The sequence below is a fragment of the Bombina bombina genome, chromosome 3 (assembly GCF_027579735.1).
Source record: "Bombina bombina isolate aBomBom1 chromosome 3, aBomBom1.pri, whole genome shotgun sequence".
In the NCBI taxonomy this organism is placed as follows: Eukaryota; Metazoa; Chordata; class Amphibia; order Anura; family Bombinatoridae; genus Bombina; species Bombina bombina.
In genome coordinates, this window is record NC_069501.1 from 1119292150 (window position 1) to 1119315884 (window position 23735).

The window sequence follows — 23735 nt, forward strand, 5'->3', positions numbered from 1 at the left end:
GTTTTTAAACATTCTGGACAACTGATAGAGCCTAAAGCTCGAGGTATTTATATGTGTCTTTTATTTTAGTTTATATATGTTTAGAAGGACTATTGAGTATTATTGTATTAGATATTTGGCTATACACATTGGATTGTAACATTGTTATTTTCTTTAAACATCCGGTTAGACTATCAAGGGAGCTAATTTATGCAGCACCTGTTCTAATAAGCTACAGCTGATTTCATCAAGCCTACACAGGGGTATATATGTAAGAGACTCCAGCACATTCAGTATCATTTGCCTGAGGAAAAAGCGTGGTTAACGCTTAGAAACGCGTAGCAAATTCACAACAGATGTCATTGTTGATCTGTGTATGTTCATTTTTTATCTTTTTATTAAATATTTTTATATCGATACTGGAGTTCTCTTTATCTTTTTTACCATCCTGACGTCCATCTCATACATTTGAAGTTCATTGGCCATCACGACAGTTCCTTTTGGGGTGGATTTGTGCACTAGGACACTATAATATTCCTAGTATGCTACATTTGCACTACAGGGTGCAATTTTTTCTGTGAGTATCCATTCGTCAGCACTAACAGATTTCCACCACTGGTTCATCATTGATCTGCACTAGGGGTCGCCCTCTTGTTTTTGCTTTTAACTTTACAATCAGCCCACTTCTTGTACATGCATTTATAGCCATTTCATTTTCATGAAATTGTGGATTTTATAATGTGTTTTAGGCAAAAAAAATCATTACATGAATATTTTACGCTAGCATGTATAGGAATTTGAGTTATAGAACTTATATTATAACAGAAAATCTATGCTGAGAGACACATTACATAGATTGTGTGTTCCTCTCTCAATATATAAGTAAAAGATTAATGCTGTTTAGCCAGTCAGGAGAATGTTAGCCTTACAAGCAATGTGTGGTAGCCCAGGTCCCTTTCTAAACTATTTGCCTTATTGGAGTCTCTTGGAACAATGCTTATTCATAATCTACACTTGATATATAGTGTTGTTTAAACAAAAGAAAAACACCAAAATGTATTGGAATACCATAGTATATATATATATTTGCAGGCCCATTTATCAAGCTCCGTATGGAGCTTGAAGGGCCGTGTTTCTGGCGAGTCTTCAGACTCGCCAGAAACACAAGTTATGAAGCAGCGGTCTAAAGACCGCTGCTTCATAACCCTGTCCGCCTGCTCTGAACAGGCGGACAGGAACCGCCGGAAATCAACCCGATCGAATACGATCGGGTTGATTGACAGCTCCCTGCTGGCGGCCGATTGGCCGCGAGTCAGCAGGGGGCGGCGTTGCACCAGCAGCTCTTGTGAGCTGCTGGTGCAATGTTAAATGTGGAGAGCGTATTGCTCTCCGCATTTAGCGAGGTCTTGCGGACCTGATCCGCAGTGTCGGATCAGGTCCGCAAGCCCTTTGATAAATGGGCCCCATAGTATGTAGTTATGTATGCCAAACATTCCTGTATAGTTCCATTATTGTGCAAAGCATTTTTTATATTGATCATAATTATTGACTGAGCATGACACAATAAATAGTTTTATAATAGTTCATGTTTCACAGGTAATTAACTCTGCATAATGTGATCATATGAAATCTTTAGACATTTTAAATGGAAATGAACTCTGTAAGAGAGGCTATAAGCTTGTGATTCACTATTTAGTGTATCAGGCCTTTATGTACATAATTCTGTGCCACTCCTGCACTTTTGTTTAAGGCACAAGTATATTGTGGCTGTACAGCAAAATCAGTTTGTTATGCGGAGAACATTTCAAATTCTTTTTTTCCTATTCTTCTTACATCACTACATGTGTGTCCAAGGGGCACACTCACAGACACTTATCATGCAATCCACAGAGCATACTTAAAGGGACATAAAACCCAAAATGTTTCTTTCATGATTCATTTAGAACATACCATTTTGCACAACTTTCCAATTTAATTCTATTATCAAATAAACTTTGTTTTCTTGTTATCCTTTGGCAGCACTATTTTCTGTCATGAAGTACTTCATGCATATGCACGCTACCTACCTAGGTATCTCTTCAACAAAGAATAACATGAGAACTAAGTAAATTTGATAATAGAAGTAAATTGTAAACTTTTAAAATTGTATTCTCTATCTGAATAATGAAAGAAAACTTTTAGGTTTCATGTCCCTTTAAGGACTTTTCTGGCGTAAACATGAATATTTATAACCAATCAAGGAGGTTGTAAAGGGCCAAATCATTGTTTAGGGCTAAAATATATTTATATGACTAAGTACCTTAGAAAGACAGACAGTTTTTAGACCGCTGCTGTGAAAAATGAATTAGTTAGAAATTAAAATGAATCAGACAGCAAGGTATGATTCATTTAAAGGGATAATAAAATAATTATGCATGGTTTACATCAGCAATTAAATAGTGAACTACATAAGACCTACATACAAAATAATAATGATGTAAAACCGTCATTAGTAATGATTTGCAAAATTACTGGAAACACAATCGTGTGGCCAGCAAAGGCTACCTGTAAGTTTCTTCACTGCTCTAAGCAATCACTGTCGAGTATTTAGCAGCATTTTAAGAAGACCAAGATTAGAGAATTTCCTTTATGACCTCTCTAGGGAGCACAGGAAAAGCATAATTTTTATATAAAAGAAAGGTATCATATAAATGAATAAATAGCTAAAGTTTTTTTCACTATGTATAATGAAACACTTTATATTACCATCTCATTGTATTACATGTACCTTTAAGCTACCCTGCTTGTTGGGCTGCCAATGCTATTGTTCAAAGCATTAATTACATGCCAGGTACTATTGCCTGTGAGGGCGTGGGGCAGGGTTAAAAAAAATCAGAGGGTGTTACTGCTCCAGCTCACAGACGCATAACAAGATGTGCAACTACGGTAAACAGATTCAAAATGATTTCTTCTCGCATTTCATAACCAAAAAATATAAATTACATTTACTTTAATGTTACATAAAAATGTAAAAAGAAAACAAAAACAATGTCCCTTGTGTAAAAAAAAAAAATCAAAACTCAATAGCATAATTTTAATGCACCAAAAAAATACTTAAAAAAATATGATAGAAAGCACCCTTATAAAGCTTTACAACTTTTTCATGTATATTTAAGCATCTCTGTTCTATCTTAAAGCTACATTAAAGGGACAGTTGACCCAAAAATTATTATAACTTATTCAGATAATGTATTTTACGATTTGTACAGCAAACGTTAGCCCTATTTTGATGTAAATATATTTTGCAAGTAAAAAGACTTACTAGCCTGACCCCTCCTTTCCTAACGTCACTCCAGCATCCACTGAATGAATTGAGTCTAACCTGCGGGTTCCCGTGTTTAACGCATGCGCAATGCACCGGTTTCCTCAAGGGGGACTTTTTAAGTATGGAACTAAAAAAAAACGCTCAGTAGCAGAGCGGTTCACAAACTAATAAATCCCCAGTGCTGCATATAGAATGTGTGCTCCAGTTACTGTGGGTGGAAATGTGTAGTGGGCGGATAGGTGTACTGACTCCTGCAGTAAGGTTCCATGGATCCTAACTCACAATAAAATCATATGTTAGCCAATCACTGATCTGTACTGAATCTGTTTGATAGCGGTGCTAAAATAATGTATTGTCCCTTTACCTGTGCTGCTGAAGTCCTGTCCCAATACACTTTGTTCCATGCTACTTACAGTACTTATAGTCTGGACTCCAGCAGGCAGCACACGCTGTATCTGGGACTCACTCTCCTGACACAGAGCACTGCACCTCTGACATTGCCTTCTCTGGCTTGGAATACTGTTTATACTAATTTTATCTTGGGCTTCTTGTTTGGAATATAATTATATATACGGGCTCATTAACTGAACTCTTGTGCAGTGTATTGCATGAGTCTAAACAGTTTTCTGTACAAATCATTAAATACATTATCTGAATAAGTTATAATAATTTTTGGGTTGATTGTCCCTTTAAACACTACATAATTGGTACTCAGAATGATGTATTAAAAGCACAGATTAGTTTGAGAATATTATGCAGATTTTTTTAAATTACATACGTTTTTTCAATATTGAAATTTTTTTAAAGTTTTAGTCTCTGTAAAGGAATGGGCATCATCATGTTGTAAATGATGCACTAGAATGGGCAATCAATGAATATGTGCACAGTTGCCAACTGTCCCGCTTTTCCTGTGACAGTCCCGTTTTTTGGCTTCCTGTCCCTGCCTTTTAAGTGTGTCCCTTGTTCTATTTAGTCTGTATTTAGTTAAAGGGACAGTCTACACCAGAATTTGTATTGTTTTAAAAGATAGATTATCCCTTTATTACCCATTCTCCAGTTTTGCATAACCAACACAGTTATAATAATATACTTTTAACCTCTGTGATTATCTTGTATCTAAGCCTCTGCAAACTGCCCCTTTATTTCAGTTCTTTTGACAGACTTGCAGTTTAGCCAATCAGTGCCTGCTCCCAGATAACTTCACGTGCACGAGCACAGTGTTATCTATATGAAACACGTGAACTAACACCCTCTAGTGGTGAAAAACTGTTAAAATGCATTCTGAAAAGAGGTGGCCTTCAAGGTCTAAGAAATTAGCATATGAACCTCCTAGGTTAAGCTTTCAACTAAGAATACCAAGAGAACAAAGCAAAATTGGTGATAAAAGTAAATTGGAAAATTGTTTAAAATGACATGCCCTATATGAATCATGAAAGTTTATTTTGGCCTAGACTGTCCCTTTAATATTGTGTGCAGTGCAGTACTCCCACCACAGATGGTGCTGTGGCTTATGATTTTACTTCATTGTCTCACATCAGAACCGGAGAAGTTTAGATAATCAGGCCTTATGTGTTAACACATTGGTTGAGCCAATAAGATGAGGCATACATGTGCAGCCACCAATCAGAAGCTCTTGTGCTTACCTAGGTATCCTACTCAAGAAATTATATCAAGATAACAGAAGTAAATAGGAAAGTTTTTTAAAATCACATTCTATGGCACCAGTGTTTGCAGCTATAAAACATTGCTCTAAACATTGCCAGATGTCTTAAGAGACAGGCACGCTCCTGAGCTAACAAGGACAAGAGAACTAAGCAGAATTGATCATGGAAGTAAATTGTAAAGTTATTTTTAAACTGAACATTCTATTTGAGTCTTGAAAGTTAATTTTGACTTTACTGCCTCTTTTAAAACTGTGTTTATTTTGTATTTGTTTTTAAAGGCACATGAAACCCAAAAAACTGCTTTTACAATTAAGACAGAGCATACAACGTTCCACGTTACTTCTAATATCCAATGTGCTTTGCTCGCTTGGAATCCTTTGTTGGAAAGCATACCTAGGTAGGCTCAAAAAGTGGGAACAAGCTGTTGAATGGTGGCTGCACATATATGCCTCTTGTCATTGGCTTACTGATGTGTTCAGCTAGCTCCCAGTAGTGCATTACTGCCCATTCAATAAAGGATATTAAGAGAATGAAGCAAAACTGATAATAGAAGTAAACTGGAAGTTGTTTAAAATTGTATGGGCTATCTGAATCTTGATATACATTTTTGGGGTTTTCTGTCCCTTTAAGTTTTTTGTTTGAATTATTCTTATTTATAATGCTTATGTTTGTTTTCAGGATGTCCAGAAGAGAGCATCAATATTTTCTACAACACTGGATTTAAGTTCACTTATTCCAAGTCTCATAATGGCTTTAATTCTTGTATCTTACGGGGATCGACATGGACGCAAAGCATCATTATTTTTGCCCTGTGTTGGCGGTTTACTATCGAGTTCTGTTTATTTTACCGTTTCCTTTTTTTCTTTGCCACTGGAAACTTTATACTTTTCGTCTATAGTTAGTGGACTTCTTGGTAGCTTTGCAACATTTCTTGGAGGTTGCTTCTCATACGTAGCAGACATAGCTAAAGATGCGCAAAAGAAAAATATCCGTATAGCTTTTGTTGATATGGTTCTTGGATTGTCAAGTGGCGTCGCTGGTATAGCATCTGGCTATTTTATTAAAAGCTTAGGATTTACCTGGTCACTTGCTATTCCAGCTTTACTTCATTTAATCAACTGTCTCTATATTGTTTTTTTCCTGGAAGAAACTATAAAAAGGTCAGAATTTCAGCAACATGTGTTTAGTAAAGAAGGATTTAAGGAACTATTTTCTGGAGTGTATTTACTATTTAAACATTCATCTTCCAAAAACAAGCTGGTTCTGAACCTTTTGCTTTTTGCCTTTATGTCGTACTTGTTTACAAACTTTGGAGCAATTACTCTTTTTACCCTTTATGAACTGGATTCCCCTCTGTGTTGGGATTCAGTTCTTATTGGATGGGGATCAGCATTCTCCACTTTTTGCTTTTTAAGCAGTTTTCTAGGGATTTACTTTTTTTCTCGGTGCCTTAACGATTCATACATTGTTTTTATTGGAATTTTGTCATGTATCGGAGGATTAATTATGGCTGCTTTTGCAAAAACAACCCTTATCATGATGTTAGGTAAGTTATTGTACTCTATTATATTGTGAGTCATTTGTTTTTACAGGGTAATACACTACGTAATATAATTAGCTATTGGTTTATTGTATAAACAATACACATTATTGCTATGTATAGGTCTGTTGATAAAAAAGTTAAAGGGGCATTAACTTATTTTTTTTTATACATGCAAAGCATGAGAACAATTTATCAAGCTGTGAATGCAGTGGTCTTAAAGGGACACAAGCCCAAATGTTTTCTTTCATGATTTAGAAAGAGCGTGCAATTTTAAACAACTTCCATTTGCTTCTGCTATCTAGATTGCTTTGTTCTCTTGATGTCCTTTATTGAAAATCATATCTAATTAAGTTGCTGCTGCTTGGTGGCTACACATAGATGCCTGTGTTATTGGCTCACCCATGTGCATTGCTATTTCTTCAACAAAGGATACCTAAAGAATGAAGCAAATTACATAATAGAAGTAAATTGGAATGTTGTTTAAAATTGTATTCTTTATCTGAATCATGGAAGAAAATGTGTTGGTTTCATGACCCTTTAAGACTGCTGTTTCCTAACTACTTTGCCAGCTCTGAGATTCCAGATTAAAATCACTGCAGACTAATCTGACCGGGTTGTTTGATTGTCCCTGCTCTTGCATTAGAGCAGGGGGCACCATTGCATAAGCAATTGCTTGTGCAATGATAAATGCAGCTAATGAGGTGCTGCCGCTAGCCATGATCACAGGCGAAAAGGTTCCCATATAGGAAACCCTTTCCGTCCAAACATTAATAGATGGAGCCCAATATGTCAACAATTTGTTACTGCATTGCAATAGATATAAAATGCATGTTTTAAAAGTATTGCAATCTAGGGACACAACTCCTTGAGAGGTCTCTTGGGTATGTTTGTCCGGTCTCCTTGCTGAGATCAATTAAGGACAGATATAAATCGGTTACTGCACTGATCAAGCAATCACTTTCTAGAAAATCTGTTTAAAACGTTGCAGTCCAGGACTCTACAGGGTACACTCAAGCCACCACTGGAAAGAATAACTGTAACATTGCAACTTGAGGATTTTTGGAATTCCTAAAAATTTGTACCCATACCTCATCACATACAGTATGTGAGTTGCAATCACTTTTTATGATACTCAGTAGAGCAGCATCTTCTTATTATTCTTACTGCATAGAACAAGTTGCTCTGTGATGGATACCAGCATCATAAAAGTACCTTCGAAACATTACAGGACAATCAAATTAAAACTTAAAAAGCCCTCTCTATAAAACAGTCCACACAAACAGTTAAAGGGATTTGAAACAGTCTGTTTCATTGTTGTAATAAAAAAAAGCAGTGACTTATACTTAAAGGAACATGAAACCCCCAAAAAATTATGATTCAGATAGAGCATACAATTTTAAACAACTTTCCAATTTACTTCTATTATCTAATTTGAGTCATTCTGTTGGTATCCTTTGCTGGAGAAGCAACCAAGCACTACTGGGAACTAGTTAATGCATTGGGTGAACCAATAACATGATACATAAATGTGCAGCCACCAATCAGCAAATGAGATGATACAAGTAAATTGGAAAGTTGTTTAAATTCACATGCTCTATCTAAATCATGAAATAAACAAATTGTGGTTCATGTTCCTTTGATAGAAATCATTGCAGTATGTATTATCATTTACAATGCATTTTGCCTTTCATTTCTTTTTTTAAACGTAATTTGTACAGTGTCCATTACTTCCTGCCACAGCCTTTCAAAGGGGCTTGGGGCTCTACAGGAAGGCTTATCTAGCTTTATGTCAACTTCTAGAATAACATGAACTGGTTTACTATTAAATAAATACTAGAGAAACAGGGAGTCAAATTTGCCCATGCTCAGAACAGGTAGAATGCAACCTAAATTGCCAACATGTAAGCTCTCTTATTTCCCAGAAGGCAATGGCTACATTGAGATTTTGTAAGAGCTTATTTTGCAAGAAAACAAGTAAGTTGTATGTTTACTTTGATTTAACATATGTGATTTTTTTTACTAAAGGAGCACTGTTTAATATTTCTTGAAAGAGAGAGAGAGAAAAAAAAATATATACAAATGAGAGAAGAATATGAGCTTAGATTTGTCAAAGGGACAGTCTACTCCAGAATTTTTATTGTTCAAAAAGATAGATAATCCCTTTATTACCAATTCCCCAGTTTTGCATAACCAACACGGTTATATTAATACACTTTTTACCTCTGTGTTTACCTTGTATTTAAGTTTCTGCAGACTGCCCCCTTATTTCACTTTTTTTTGACAGACTTGTATTTTAGCCAATCAATGCTGACTCATAAATAACTCCATGGGTGAGCACAATGTTATCTGAATGGCACACATGAACTAGCGCCATCTAGCTGTGAAAAACTGTCAAAATACACTGAGATAAGAGGAGGCCTTCAAGGACTTAGAAATAAGCATATGAACCTACCTAGGTTTAGTTTTCAACCAAGAATACCAAGAGAACAAAGCAAATTTTATGATAAGTAAATTGGAACGTGTTTTAAAATGGCATGCCCTATCTGAATAATGAAAGTTTAATTTTGACTAGACTCTCCCTTTAAAGGACCACTAAATACAGTAGACTTGCATTATTAACAAGTGCATAATAAAAAGACAATGCAATAACTCTTATTCTGTATCATGTGACAGCCATCAGCCAATCACAGGCTAGTTTATGTATACCCTGTGAGCTTGTGCATAAGCTAAGTAGGAGCTGGCGCCTCAGAAAGTTTATAGATAAAAGGACTCTGCAAAATTTGATAATGAAAGTACATTAGAAAGTGTCTTAAAACTGCATGCTCTTTCTGAATCATGAACGTTTACTTTGACTTTAGTGTCCCTTTAAGACACAACAGTGGGCAGTAGAGTGTTTATGACTGCATACTGGGCCTAAGTGGAGGTGAAAAATCTTGACCACATCTGTAGATCACAGGGGCACCTTTTATTTTATACAGCAAGATTACATAACCATAACATACATGAAAATATTTTACAGCCACAAACATTTACATAAAGCGTGTTTTCTGTTTTTTTTTTTGCTAGCAGTTCTTGTTTCGTCTGTTGGGCATCTCACACAAACAAAACTGTGGAAAAATATAGGTGAAGCGTTGCTCAATGAATTTAAACTTTAATGTCACCTTTACACTAGACTCCTCAGAAACCTCACAAGTGCACATTTACTCACCTGATGTCACATGCTGGTCTCCTGCCCCTGAGAATAAATATTGGAAAAACCTGCTGCAGAAGGTACCAATATCACTTGCAGAAAAAGCTGTCGTGCGGAATAAGCACTAGGGTGGTATAACTTGCTTATGATACTATCTCCTAGGCAGCTTTTTGCTGAAGGACAATAACGTGCTTGTATCACACTGTAACTGAGATGCGCAGCAGTGCTTCTATCAAAACAGCACCTCTCAGCTCATAAAGACTCTGATTGGCTGTAAGACCCTTTTATTATTATTTGTTTTTCTAAGAAACAACCTGTATTAATGTTCAAATTATTACTACAAAGTGATATTGAAATGATCTATTTAGTTAAAGGGACATAAAACCCACATTTTTTATTTCATGATTCAGATAAAGACTAGAATTTTAAACAACTTTCCAATTTACTTCTATTATCTAATTTGCCTCATTCTCTTGGTATCCTTTGCTGAAAAAACAGCAATGCACATGGGTAAGCCAATAACATGAGGCATATATGTGCAGCCACCAATAAGAAGCTCCTGAGCCTACCTAGGTATTCTTTTCAACAAAGAATATTATAGAACAAAACAAATTAGATAATAGGAGTAAACTAGAAAGTTGTTTAAAATGACATGCTCTATATGAATCATAAAAGTTTAAATTTGACTTTACTGTCCCTTTAACTCATCACTTTCTTGTCCCTTTAACCTTAAATGGTTCTCACCTACTAATTTATATTATATAATGTTGCCATTACATCATTTAAGTATTTCCTTTGGTTGTCACCGGTATTTTTTTTAAATAATCAGAGATGTAGTATGAATTAAAAATATAGCAGAAGTGTTTCCAAAACAAAAAATAGAGGCTGAAAACATTAACCTGCTGCAACTTGCAAATTAATATTTGTTTATTTTTCTCTTCTAGATAGATGCAAAAGGGCAAACAGCTGGATAACTTTGTTTGTAATCTTATTTCACATCTTTATAACCTTTGCTTTTTATCAGATATCATAGTTCAGTTTTGTGGCTTGGATTAAATAAGTTATCCTTCTATGCACACATTTGACTTGCAAACAGTTGTTATATATAGGGCTTAATTTAGCAATCAGGGGCATACATATTCGCCTCTGTCTGCCCGAGTTCTCCTCTGGCGGGCAGCAATCCGCTGCCCGAATTTAATATTGCACACAAACGCTATTTTGCGCTTGCGTGCAACCCCGCCCCCTGCCTGCGCACAGCCATTCACGCACGGCAGGAGCTGTCAATCAGACGAGACAGGGGAGATTACAATTTTCCACCTAGGAGGTGAAGACGAGGGTGCAGTCGAAGAGAGGAGAAGGGCTTGATAAATCGAGCCCATAATGTCACAGTTTATTTTTAATATATATATTAATTATGTAACTTAATCAAACCTTTATATTTTCAAAGCAAGATCACTTATGTTTGAAACTATTATTTGTATGTTTTGTATGTGTAGCATCTGAAGTTCTGTGTTCATTATATTTTTCCTCAGTAATTGTTGAAGACAAATTAACTAAAAAAATAAATGGGTTTGTATAGGCAACATTCAAAAATAGTACCAAAATGCTTTGCTGAAAATGGAGCTATGTAGAACTTCCCTATTATGGAATTAGCATGCAAGTGTTTGCTGTGTATAAGCTGAGAGGTACTTTTGTTACGCTTTATTAGTGGTGGACACTGTCTCTGAAATATTTTCTACTTTTCTCTGTACTGTACCCAAATTTACACTGGGTGATTTTCATATGTGATAAGGCTCTTTTTATCTACTTTTGACATGGTCAGAGATGCAGTGACCAGCACTGGTGAAAAATATCCAAAAACGTTAGAATAAGTAAGCTCGAATTTTGAAACATAGCTTCTTATCTTTCATCAGATACAAAAAATACAAGAGGTAGCTGCAAGGTTTGTTGTTCTATATATTCAAACAGAGCAGTTTTAAATGTTTTAACATCTGAATAAATGTTAACTTTTATATGGCAGTATGTCGAGGCATAGGGCATGTAAGAGCCACCGTTCCACAGCAGGAAGTGACAAAAGCCGGTACTGCTGCACTTAGCGTATGGGAAGAGCAAAGACGAGTCCTGTGTTCTTACAGGACACCCAATTGGTACCTGTGCTTGGACCGAATGTTCTCACTGCATTATCCCCCCACATGCATTTACAACACCACAACAGAATGAAGTTCCCCCACCAGCCTCTGTGACATCCTGCTGGGGAGCTTTGACGTGTACCCATCCTTACTTTACATTCAGCACATAAACCTTTGTTGAACCAACAGAGAATTCAATCATTTCATTGAAACAATGAAAATGGTATCGACTCATTTAAAAAGCACTTTTTGCACATTTTTTGTGGATTGTATATTTGAGTAACAGATAAAAAGTGGATACAATAAATAATGAAAGTAGATTACAAAAAGTATTTTAGTAATTTTATTTAAACGTGAGATTCAGTAGTGGTGCGAGTGTGTTCAGGGTGATTTCTCTACGCCAAGTCAGAGTGCGAACCTGCCCCGCAAGGGTTCCAACGCAGCTTATGCTGATTAGTACAAGGAGCTACTGCAGTGCATTTAGCAATACTGTTCTAGAAATCGAGACAATTATTGCTACTCCATATAATATAGGACTTGCTTTAGTGCCAGTGAATGAACTGAACAACAGTATTCCTTGAATTTGTTTGGCAAATTCTCACAGCTCTCATGTGATAAGGTATTTAGGTGGTAACATTATTAAAGTGTATATGAAATTACACTAGTCTGGTGTTTTTTATTTTTATCTATCTAGCAATGCTGTGTCCCCTTGATCTAATATACTCTGAAATGTCCTGTGGTGTAAAGTGACACTACACTTATAGTGACTTAAACAGTGCACACACCCAATGAATCAGGTGCTTAGTATAAAAATATTTCCAGTGGCTTCTATTTGCCTTGATGATATCACACTTTATCTGTTGCTGTTTCCAACTCAGATTCCTCACAATCCCAAAAATCGGACCCCACATGCACAAGAAAGTCCCAAAGCTGCAATACCGGTACAGACACAAAACCAATATTTAATATTGATTAAAATCCAGCTAAGGTGCATTAAAACAGACAACACAGAATGCATTGCTCTTAGGGCATCTGTTTAACAGAAAATGTATAATAAATGTGTAAATGAAATCATACGATTTAAACAAGTGTCAATAAATGTAAAGAAATCAAATAAAGTAAATAGACAATAAACTAATAGAAATCGGTTCAGATTTGCCACTTAGGGTCCATGGAGAGAAATCTTTGGGATTTTTAGCTCTTCTAAAAAAATATTTCACATACATAACCTTACATAGGGCTAGATTATTAATGGAGCACAAATTTTAATGTGCAACTTTTTTGACTCGCGTTAACAATTAACCAGAGCTCTGAAGTCACGCTAACCCAATGTGTAATAAATTAAATTGTGCTCAAGCAAACACATTTACTTTCAACGTTTACTGCCAACTCGCACAAAGAGCCGTGATAAACCCCGCTCGCAACAGTTAGCATGCCACTCGTAATCTAGCCCATAGTGAGATAACCATTACTCAAGGTAAAATTTGTATTTATAAAATTATTTGAGGGACCTCGCTTTACTGATGAGACCTTTTGGATCATCTCGCCTGAGCAAAGAACTTTAGACCATATGGCCCTAAGGCCTCATTCAAGCATGTGAAATTCATATAGAAGTGTAGAGTCTCACTATTTCAAAGTGAACAAGGATAGCTCATTTTCATTTAATTTTTCTTTAACTGCTATTTTTGTTTTGGTAGTGAGATTATTTTAAAAAAATTAATAGAGGTGTGTTTGTAATACTAGTGACCTTGACAGTGGATCTTGTTCTATGTGTTGGGAAGTTATAGTTTGATACAATTTTTTGAATGTAAAGAAGATGGACTGTATAGCCAGACAGGTGCTGTACGACCCGTATAGGCTCTAACTATGGCCTTTATGCAAAAAGATGTGCCACATCATTTAATGCAGGTTCCACTTCATATTTTGAGGCATACTCAAAAACAAAATGCAGGAAAAAATACGGCCAAACAAAAATGATGTATTGTGGATATACAACTACTTTTTTCTTCACTTCTTTCTGGCTCTGTTTCCTCCCCTATGTGCCATGGTGCTTACCAGCACGTAGGTGGCAGCGAGAACACAAATGTTTTTGTATTCTAAATTTTTTAACAGCATTCCAAGCCAGTATAGTTGCCTGAAGCGTGAAATATTGCAGCAGGGTATATTTTCCTGCAACATTTCACGCATTAGCTGATTAGCTGCGTATATATCAGCCCGACTACTTCATTTTGAATACCACCTCCTGATTTTGAGGCGAGTTTTTATTCGAACAGCAGGTTTACTTGAGTTTAAATAAGGGTCTATAGCATAATCACAGTGCTCCTTGTTCTTCAGCGTTGCACATGCATACAAGTAGGTCTGCATGACTCATCTTTGAAGATCCAAAGTCTCTGATCTGCACTAATTCCAAATAAATAGAAACAGGAAGAGGAAAGTTAGGGGAAACACCCTATAGATTTCTGGGAGTTTTTTTTATAATTTATTTAATTAGGAGTACAGCAATAATCACTGCTATTTTAGTGAAACATTTCTAAATAAAAGTCTATAAAACCCACATATACAATGCTATTCTGTCTACTTTCTCAGCTACTTAAAGGGGCATTCTAGCCAAAATGGAATCCACATGGATGCATTTCAGTTCTGAATAGAAGCATTTTTGTAACATACTGGTATTAGCAAAAATGCTTCTAATAAAAGCTATAGCTGTTTCAAAAGTGCATTTAAAGGGATACTAAACCCAACATTTTTCTTTCATGATTCAGATAGAGCATGTAATTTTAAGCAACTTTCTAATTTACTCATATTATCAATTTTCTTATTTCTCTTGCTATCTTTATTTGAAAAAGAAGGCATCTAAGCTAAGGAGCCAGCCAATTTTTGGTTCAGACCCTGGACAGCATTTATCCACCAATCAGCAAGGACAACCCAGGTTGTGAACAAAAAATGGGCCGGCTTCTAAACTTACATTCTTGCTTGTCAAATAAAGATAGCAAGAGAATGAAGAAAATTTGATAATAGGAGTAAATTAGAAAGTTGCTTAAAATGACATGCTCTATCTGAATCATGAAAGATAAAATTTGGAATCGGTGTCCTTTTATGTATGCACCATGCACCAGCATTTTAATCACAGCACTTGCTCAGAGATCCTTTGGTGCTTGTACAAACTGGTCATGACTCCGTTTGTTAATTACTGACATGATACAAGCCCCACTGGTGCTCTCAACAGCTGCAGTATTTAAAATGCTGGAACACTGAGAATATCTAGCTATGCTTCACATGCACGTGCTGAAAAAAATGCTAACACTAAAACAGTGATAACTTTTACTAGAAGCATTTTTGCCAATACTGTACTTGTTTATTGCAAATATGTTTCTATTCAAAGATGTAATTCATCTATGTGCATATCAGTTTTGACCGGAATGTCCCTTTAATAACAAGCCCTTGTTATCCTCTCACACAGTGTTCAGCATGTAGCAGTAAGAGAAGACTGTTGCTATGATCATGTATTGCCAGAGAGACTGTGATCTGTCAAACTTGTAGTTTGTGAACAGACAACCAACTTCCTCTTATAATATGAGGAAGTAGTGTCTCAACTTCCAAATTAGTAGTATAGTCTGGCTGTGAAAGATACAGTTTATACAGATATGTAGCAGTGTGTGTTGTTGTCTGTGACTGGTTCACAGCTTGAGATGTGTAACTATAATAGCAGAACAGAGCATGAAGCTCTCCGTTTGTTTGGGTACAACAAGTCTGCTATCAGGAGCATTGGTTACAACAATAAACTCTTATTCACACTCCCACTAATAGATCTGTGTGTACTCAGTCATTTGAAAATAGCAGGAACTATTGTAATGCAAGCTCCATGCCCACTACAGACTTCTGACTAGGTGCATTCCTCAGCAGCCTTCTACATGCCAAGACTGGGACCCAGTGCATGCCCTGGTGCACCCCTTAATGTTAGCTGCATGTCCATACCAGGACTCTTTAGTGCCCTCTACATGTCAACATCAGACTTTAGACCAGGTACTTTTGGCAACAATGCTACACCAGACCATACGAGATGCATGTCACCTCCTTTAAGGACATATCTGCCTCAGAGCAGGTGCAATTGTTTTAAAAATAGTCACATGTCCACATCAATCTTTAGACAGATGCATGCCCCAGCAAATATTTTAACCCACTGGTGGCCGGAGAAGGCTGCAATGAATTTCTAAACAATTTGTTACAATCCTTTGTCAGTCAAGGGGTTCTATCAACATCAGATCTTATATCATATTCAGGTCTCCTGTAGCTTCCTTGACTCCATTTGCTCTCTTGCTTCTACTTATGCTTACAGCACTACATAGGAGAAGAAGAAAAGGATGAGAGCCAATGCAACGTGTCATTTCTCCATGTCATGGGCTGTGGGCCATGGGTTCCACAACCTTCATTGAAACCAAATATAATCCACCTGCCAATCGTGTCAAATTCAAGGGGTTAGTTGTTTTGTTAACTTAAAGGGACATGAAACTCAAAAAATACAGAACATACAAAATTAGTACGTAAATAAGTACATTTTTAATTTTTCAGAAAAAAATATATTGCTTTATTAAAATTCAGTCTAAGTGCTATTGCATTGTCTTTTTAGTATCCACCTGTTGATTATGCAGTTCTACAGTATTCAATGCTTGTATTTATCAATAAATAAGCAGATACTTGTGCAATGTTGATCACTGCTCAACACAACCAGTCATGTTGGTTCTTCTTCTTATTATGTGCATGGAATAATGATCTGGTTTAAAATGAGAACAATCTCTTTTTTTGTGTGTGTTTTTATTCAATACCTTTTCAAATTAAACAGTGTCATTCTTCTGCTTTTTCCTTTAAAACAAGTGTTTTTGTTAGTGCACATTAATGTTACAGCTATCTTTAATTCCAATATGCTAATATTTTATTAATGTTCTTAGTACAATATAGAAATCAATAGAAGTAGAAGACAAATATCTCAAAATACACGCTTCTTTGAATTCCGAAAATGATAATATTTTCCTTAAAGGGACATTAAACCCAAATTTTTTCTTTCATGATTCAGATAGAGAATACAATTTTAAACACCTTTCTAATGTACTTATATTATCTAAATTGCTCCATTCTCTTGATATTCTTTCCTGAAAAGCATATCTAGATAGGCTCAGTAGCTTCTGATTGGTGGCTGCACATAGATGCATCGTGTGATTGGCTCACCCATGTGCATTGCTATTTCTTTATTAAAGGATATCTAAAGAATGAAGCAAATTAGATAATAAAAGTAAATTCGCATGTTGTTTAAAATTTAATTTTCTGTCTGAATCATGAGATACTTTTTTTTGGCTTAAATGTTCCTTTAAAATTTATACTATAAAATTAGGATAGACTTTATATAAAGCTTTACATATCTAGTAATAAACATAGTAATTACAAAGTAATAAGACACATCAAAACATGTTATTTATTGGTAATATAATAAACAGTGTGACTCAGATCAACATACTGTTGCTGAATATAGTAATTTAAAGGGACATAAAACACAAATGTTTTCTTTCATGCTTCAGACAGCGTGTGATTTTAAACAACTTTCCATTTTACTTGTATTATCTAATTTGTTTTGTTCTACTGGTGTCCATTGAAAGGGATACCTACTTAGGCACAGGAGCTGCTGATTGGTGGCTGCACTTATTCACTCATGTTATTGGTTCATCGAATGCATTCAGCTAGCTCCCAACAGTGCATCCCTGCTTCTTCAACAAAGGATAACAAGAAAATGAAGCAATTGATATAATCAAAGTAAATTTGAAAATAGTTTAAAATTAAAACGCTCTATCTGAATCATAAAATAAAAATGTGGGGTTTCGTATCCCTTTAATTCAGTACATTCTTTTAGGTTTTTTTTTAGTTTTAAGTGTGCTTAAAATTTACACAGGGTTATTGAAACTGTATTTTCATCAGAGGACACAATACGTGTTTTGTTGTAGGATTATTAACTGCTTCTTGACTTACATCTCGTTTTGTTTCCAGTGAGAGTTCCCTTTCTTTTTGCTGCTATGCCTCTGCCTGTGCTACGCTCAATGATGTCTAAAGTGGTTTTGGAAACTGAACAAGGTGAGTCAAGTACTTTAAAAGGTTTCTGTTTACACTGAACTGCATTCCATTGTAGTTTGCAAAAAGGTGAAGTGTTAACTGGGACACATATTTATAACATTTTCTTCTCATCCATTGAAAATTAATGATGGTTTTAGTAAAAAATAAAATAAAAATGTATAAAGTGGGTGATCACACCTCCCTTATATTATTTACAAAATAAAAAAAAAAATATATAATTATTAACTTTAAGTAGGGTTTATAGATGTGCACTTTATCATAGTGATAGGATTATAGAGCTGATTATGTGTCAGATTTGGGTTGTCACTGAAATACAGGAACACATCACAAAGGAACAATGGGGCCGAATTATCAAGCTTCGAATGGAGCTTGATGCCCCTGTTTCCGCGCAAGCCTTTTAGGCTCGCCGGAAACAGCAGTTATGAAGCAGCGGTCTAATTTACTCCTATTATCATTTTTTTCCCATTCTCTTGGTATCTTTATTTGAAAAAGAAAGAATGTATGTAGTCTAAATTTAGCCACCAATCAGCAAGTACTACCCAGGTGCTGGACCAGAAATGGGCAGTTATTAAGCTTACATTCTTGCTTTTTCAAATAAAGATACCAAGAGAACGAAGAAAAATTGATAATATGAGTAAACCAGAAAGTTGTTTAAAACTGCATGCTCTATCTGAATCGTGAAAGTTTAATTTTGACTAGACTATCCCTTTAACAGTTCTGAAACTGTCAACCCACATATTTGTACTTTCCATCTAAAGGGGAGGAGAATCCACGGCTTGATTCATTACTTTTGGGAATAAAGAACCTGGCCACCAGGTGGAGGCAAAGACACCCCAGCCAAAGGCTTAAATACCTCCCCCACTCCCCTCATCCCCCAGTTATTCTTTGACTTTCTTCACAGGAGGATGACAGAGAAGTGCCGAAGATTCTGAGTAGTTTCTTATGGAGGGTAGTACTTTTCGGAATGGGACTGGAGTTTTAAGTAATCTTGTCAGCCTCTCAGTAAGAGCCTGGGTAAAAGTCAGAGTCCAGAGATGCAGGGAGAGTCTTTCTGCTAAACCATCCCAACTCATATTAACAGCTCCACAAGCAATCAGCGTTGACGAGTTTCGCTGCCTGCTTTCTACACTCAAGTTTATGTCAAAAGCAATGCTTCTACCTGTCACACTTGAAGGGCCGTGTTCCTGTTCCACGGCATAGATTCTGGTAAGATCGTTTTATTTTTTATAGATAATGATAACACAGAAGACAGGGCCACAGTGTGGCGCCTTTTATCTTAGAGAATCAAGGGTTAATATTCCTGGTAAGGGGATTATTGAACGGGGGGGGGTTATACATGATATTGTTTATTGCGTTATTGCTGTGTTAAGTGCGAAATGAGGCTCTGGCCATAGTGGAACTTTCAGGTTGACTTCTGGGAGTATTTATGCGGCAGGTTTCGGCGCGTTTCTCCTTAGTGCAGGGGCGTACCTGCGAGACATCCCATGTGAACGGGTGTGGCAGTCTCCACTTCCTCTGTTGATCAGCGGTGCAGGAGATGAATCCGTTTCTGTAGTCCGGGTCATAGGAGGTGGTGAGTGCCCCAGCCATTGGAGTATAAAGGTGCCTGTTTATTAAGTTGTCTAGTCCATAATAAAAGAGCAAGCTATGGAGGACTATGACGCGTTTTCAAAGTCTCATGCCTGTGTTTATTGTGAGTAGGTTCTTGTAGATCAGCCTGCTCAACTTTGTTCCACATGCCTCTATAAGGTTGCGACATCTAAAAATAAAGGGATGTCTAGTACTACTGAGCCGTCTACCTCTGAGGGTTCCCCATTCCGTGAGGTGCGTTCCCTGCTTTCATCTCCGAGTGTACATGCAGCGCCCCAGGGTTCAACCATTACTCCTACGGGAGAGATTAGTTGGCTGTCAGATTTTGCGAATCAACTGCAAACGGCGGTATCGAAAGTTATCCATGCCTTACCACGTTCTGCTAAGCGCAAGCGTAGGGCATATCAGGGTGGCCAGACCCAGGGGTCGTCTACTCCTATGGAATTGCCAGAGGCATTATACGATGATGAGTCCCACTCCAACTCTTCGGAGGAGGCTCCCTCTGGGTCGGAGTCCGTGTCATCTCATCCTCCGGCTGCGGAGGAGCCTGACTTTAGGTTTAGGATGAAGAATTTGCGCTTTTTTCTGAAGCAGGTGCTTGTTACTCTGGAGGTTCCAGAACCAAAGCTTTCGGAGGAACCTTTGATTCCTATGCTTGATAAGGTATACAAGGACAGGGTGGTGCCCCAGACCTTCCCGGTTCCTGTTAAGATGGCTAATATTATTAAGAATAAATGGGAGCGATTAGGTTCTTCCTTTTCCACTTCTTCTTTCTTTAAGAAACTGTTCCCCGTCATGGAATCTCAGCTCAAGCTGTGGGGGACTGTCCCTAAGGTGGATGGTGCTATTTCCACGCTCACAAAGCAGACAACTATTCCCCTCGAGGAAAGTTAGAAAACATGTTAGCGAAAATGTTTCAGCACACAGGGTTTGTTTTTAAACCAGCAGCGGCTGTAGCCGTGGTTCGCGGAGCTGCAACATATTGGTGTGAATCCCTGGGTGATATGGTCGAAAAAGAGTCTTCCATCGACGAGATACAGGATAAGATTAAGGCCTTAAGGGTCACCAATTCTTTCATTTGTGACACCAATATAAAAATTATTCGCCTGAACGCAAAGGTTTCAGGATTTTGCTCTGTGGCTAAAGTCTTGGTCTGCGGACATGACCTCGAAGTCGAGGCTGTTGTCCCTACCCTTTCAAGGAAAGATTCTGTTCGATCCAGGTTTGGATTTGATCATATCCACGGTTACAGGAGGCAAGTGAGCTTTCCTATCGTGCGGACAAGGCCAAACGCCAGCAGCCTGCCACGAAAGTGGATCAGTCCAAGGGAACTTGGAAGCCTGCTCAGCCTTGGAACAAGTCCAAGCAGAACAAGAAGCCTGCTGAGACAAAATCGGCATGAAGGGGTGGCCCCCTGACCGGTCTCCGGACCAAGTAGGGGGCAGATTGTCTCTCAACTCCGAAGCCTGGTTGCAGGATGTTTAGGACCCTTGGGTTCTGGAGGTTGTCGCCCAGGGTTACAGGATAGGCTTCAGGTTCAATCCGCCTGGGGCCAGATTCCTACTGTCAAACCTGTCTTCAAGACCGGAAAAGAGAGAGGCTTTTCTAGAATGTGTGAGAGATCTCTCCTCTCTAGGTGTTATCATACCAGTACCCGAGCAGAAAGGGGTCTAGGGTACTATTCAAACCTTTTTGTGGTTCCAAAGAAGGAGGGCACATTCCGCCCGAATCTGGACCTAAAGTGTTAAAACAAGTTTCTGGCTGTTCCATCGTTCAAAATGTAAACAATCAGATCTTTTCTACCTCTAGTTCAAGAGGGACAGTTCATGACAACAATAGACTTGAAGGATGCTTACCTTCTTGTTCCAATTCACAGGGACCACTACAAGTTCCTAAGATTTGTGTTTCTGGACCAACACTTCCAGTTTGTGGCCTTCCCTTTTGGTCTAACGACAGTCCGAGAGTCTTCACAAAGGTTCTGGGGGTGCTTCTTGCAGTGGCCAGATCCAGGGGCATTGCTGTGGCGCCTTATTTGGACGACATCCTAGTCCAGGGGCTGTCGTTCAGCCTCGCAGAGGATGATTCGAGGGCTCTTCTTTTCTTGCTCCAATCTCACGGTTGGAAGATCAACTCAGGAAAGAGTTTCCTGATTCTCAGCAACAGGGTGGAGTTCCTGGGCACGATAATAGACTCTATGTCCATGAAAATATATCTCACAGACCAACGACGCAGAAAGTTTGCGTCCACCTGTCTTGCCCTTCAGTCCTTCTCGAGCCCTTTGGTGGCTAAGTGTATGGAGATGATCAGGCTCATGGTCTCCAGCATAGACGTCATCCCTTTCGCCAGTTTCCATCTCAGACCTCTTCAATTGTGCATGTTGAGACAGTGGAACGGCGATCATTCAGATCTATCACAGCGGGTATCCATAGATGCTCGGACCAGGGACTCCCTCTCTTGGTGGATACGTCTGGAGCATCTGTCCATAGGGACATCCTTCTTGAGACCGTCCTGGGAGTGTCAGGGTGCCAGGAATCAGACAGACAGGAAATGCAAAAATAATCACAACTTTATTAATAACAAAAATGTATAAAATGTCCACAAGTCAAATAACAAGCCAGGAGTCAAAACCAGAGCTGAAAGTCAGACGAGCTGAGTCAGGAGCCAAAGCGAATAGTCATAAGAGCCGAGTCAGGAGCCAAAGCGAGTAGTCAGATGAGCTGGAATTAGGAACAAGGAGAACAGCAGAGTCAGGAACAAGCCAGGGATCAGGAACCAGGAGGGATGTCAGACAGCCAGGTAATACACAGGAACTGGAACTCACAAACAGGTCTGAGACAATGCAAGGGCAAAGCATACTGAACAGAGGCCCTTTAAATAATAAGTGATGACATCACAATTCTGAGACTGCAACCTGTCTCACATGGATGATGTACACCAGTCTGGCCATAAAAGGGTGTGCAGGAAATAAACAGCATCACACAGTATGCACCAGAGTCAGCAAGAGAAGTGAGTAAAATGGCTGCCAGCAGAACATGGCAAACAAAGCAGGGAAAACACCCTGACAGTACCCTCCCCTCAACGACCCCTCCCCCATGGGAGGACAAAAGGCTTATTGGGGAAACGGGCATGGAAGGCACTGATGAGGGCAGGAGCATGAACATCACAGGAGGGAACCCATGAACGCTCCTCCGGACCATAGCCTCTCCAGTGAACCAAATACTGTACGCGGCCCCTGGACATACGAGAGTCAATAATGCTGCTGACCTCATATTCTTCATGGTTGTCAACAAAGATAGGATGGGGACGAGGCAACACAGTGGTAAACCCATTACTAACCAATGGTTTCAAGAGGGAGACATGAAAAACATTGGAGATGCACATTGCAGGAGGAAGGTCAAGAACGTAGGCCACAGAATTGACCTGTCGGAGTATTCAAAAAGGACCAACATAACGGGGAGCCAGTTTATTGGAAGGCACATGAAGGTTCAAGTTGCGGGAGGACAGCCAAACCCTCTCACCAACCTGGTAGGAAGGCGCAGGCATACGATCAGCCTGGAACTTTTGGCGCTGTATAGAACGATGAATCTGCACCCACGTGGAACGGAGATGCTCCTGCAAAGTCGGAATACCCTGAGACATGAATGAATCGGGCAACAAGGATGGTTGAAACCCATAATTCGCCATGAACGGGGATAATTTGGAGGAAGCATTAATAGCACTATTACGAGCAAACTCTGCCCAAGGTAACAGTTCAGACCAATTATTGTGGTGATCTGAGACATAGCAATGGAGGAACTGTTCCAGAGCTTGATTAGAACGTTCCGCATCCCCATTGTATTGAGGGTGATATGCTGAGGAGAAGGAAAGCTGGATCCCCATTTGAGCACAAAAGGAATGCCAAAATCTGGAGACAAACTGGCTACCCCGGTCCGACACTATCTCCTTGGGTAACTCATGTAAACAGAAGACCTCCCAGGCAAAAATTGAAGCAAGCTTCTGAGCGGTAGGCAGCTTCTTCAAGGGAATGCAATGTGACATTTTAGAAAAACGGCCGTCAACCATCATAAGGATAACAGTATTGCCATTGGAAACAGGGAGCTCGACAATGAAGTTCATAGAAAGATGTGTCCAAGGATGCTCACCATTAGCAATAGGTTGAAGAAGACCCACAGGAAGACATTGAGGAGTCTTATTCTGTGCACAAACTGAGCAGGAGGCA

At 38.3% G+C, this 23735-nt stretch overlaps 1 protein-coding gene across 1 annotated transcript in view; it reads left to right on the forward strand.

Moving 5' to 3' along the window:
- The window catches only part of SLC46A3 (solute carrier family 46 member 3), a 77304-nt gene that overhangs the window by 15451 nt on the left and 38118 nt on the right, over positions 1-23735 (forward strand). The window contains exons 3-4 of the mRNA XM_053708478.1: positions 5626-6493; positions 17843-17926. Coding sequence (XP_053564453.1) covers positions 5626-6493; positions 17843-17926 — 952 coding nt within the window. The remainder of the gene's footprint in view (positions 1-5625; positions 6494-17842; positions 17927-23735) is intronic.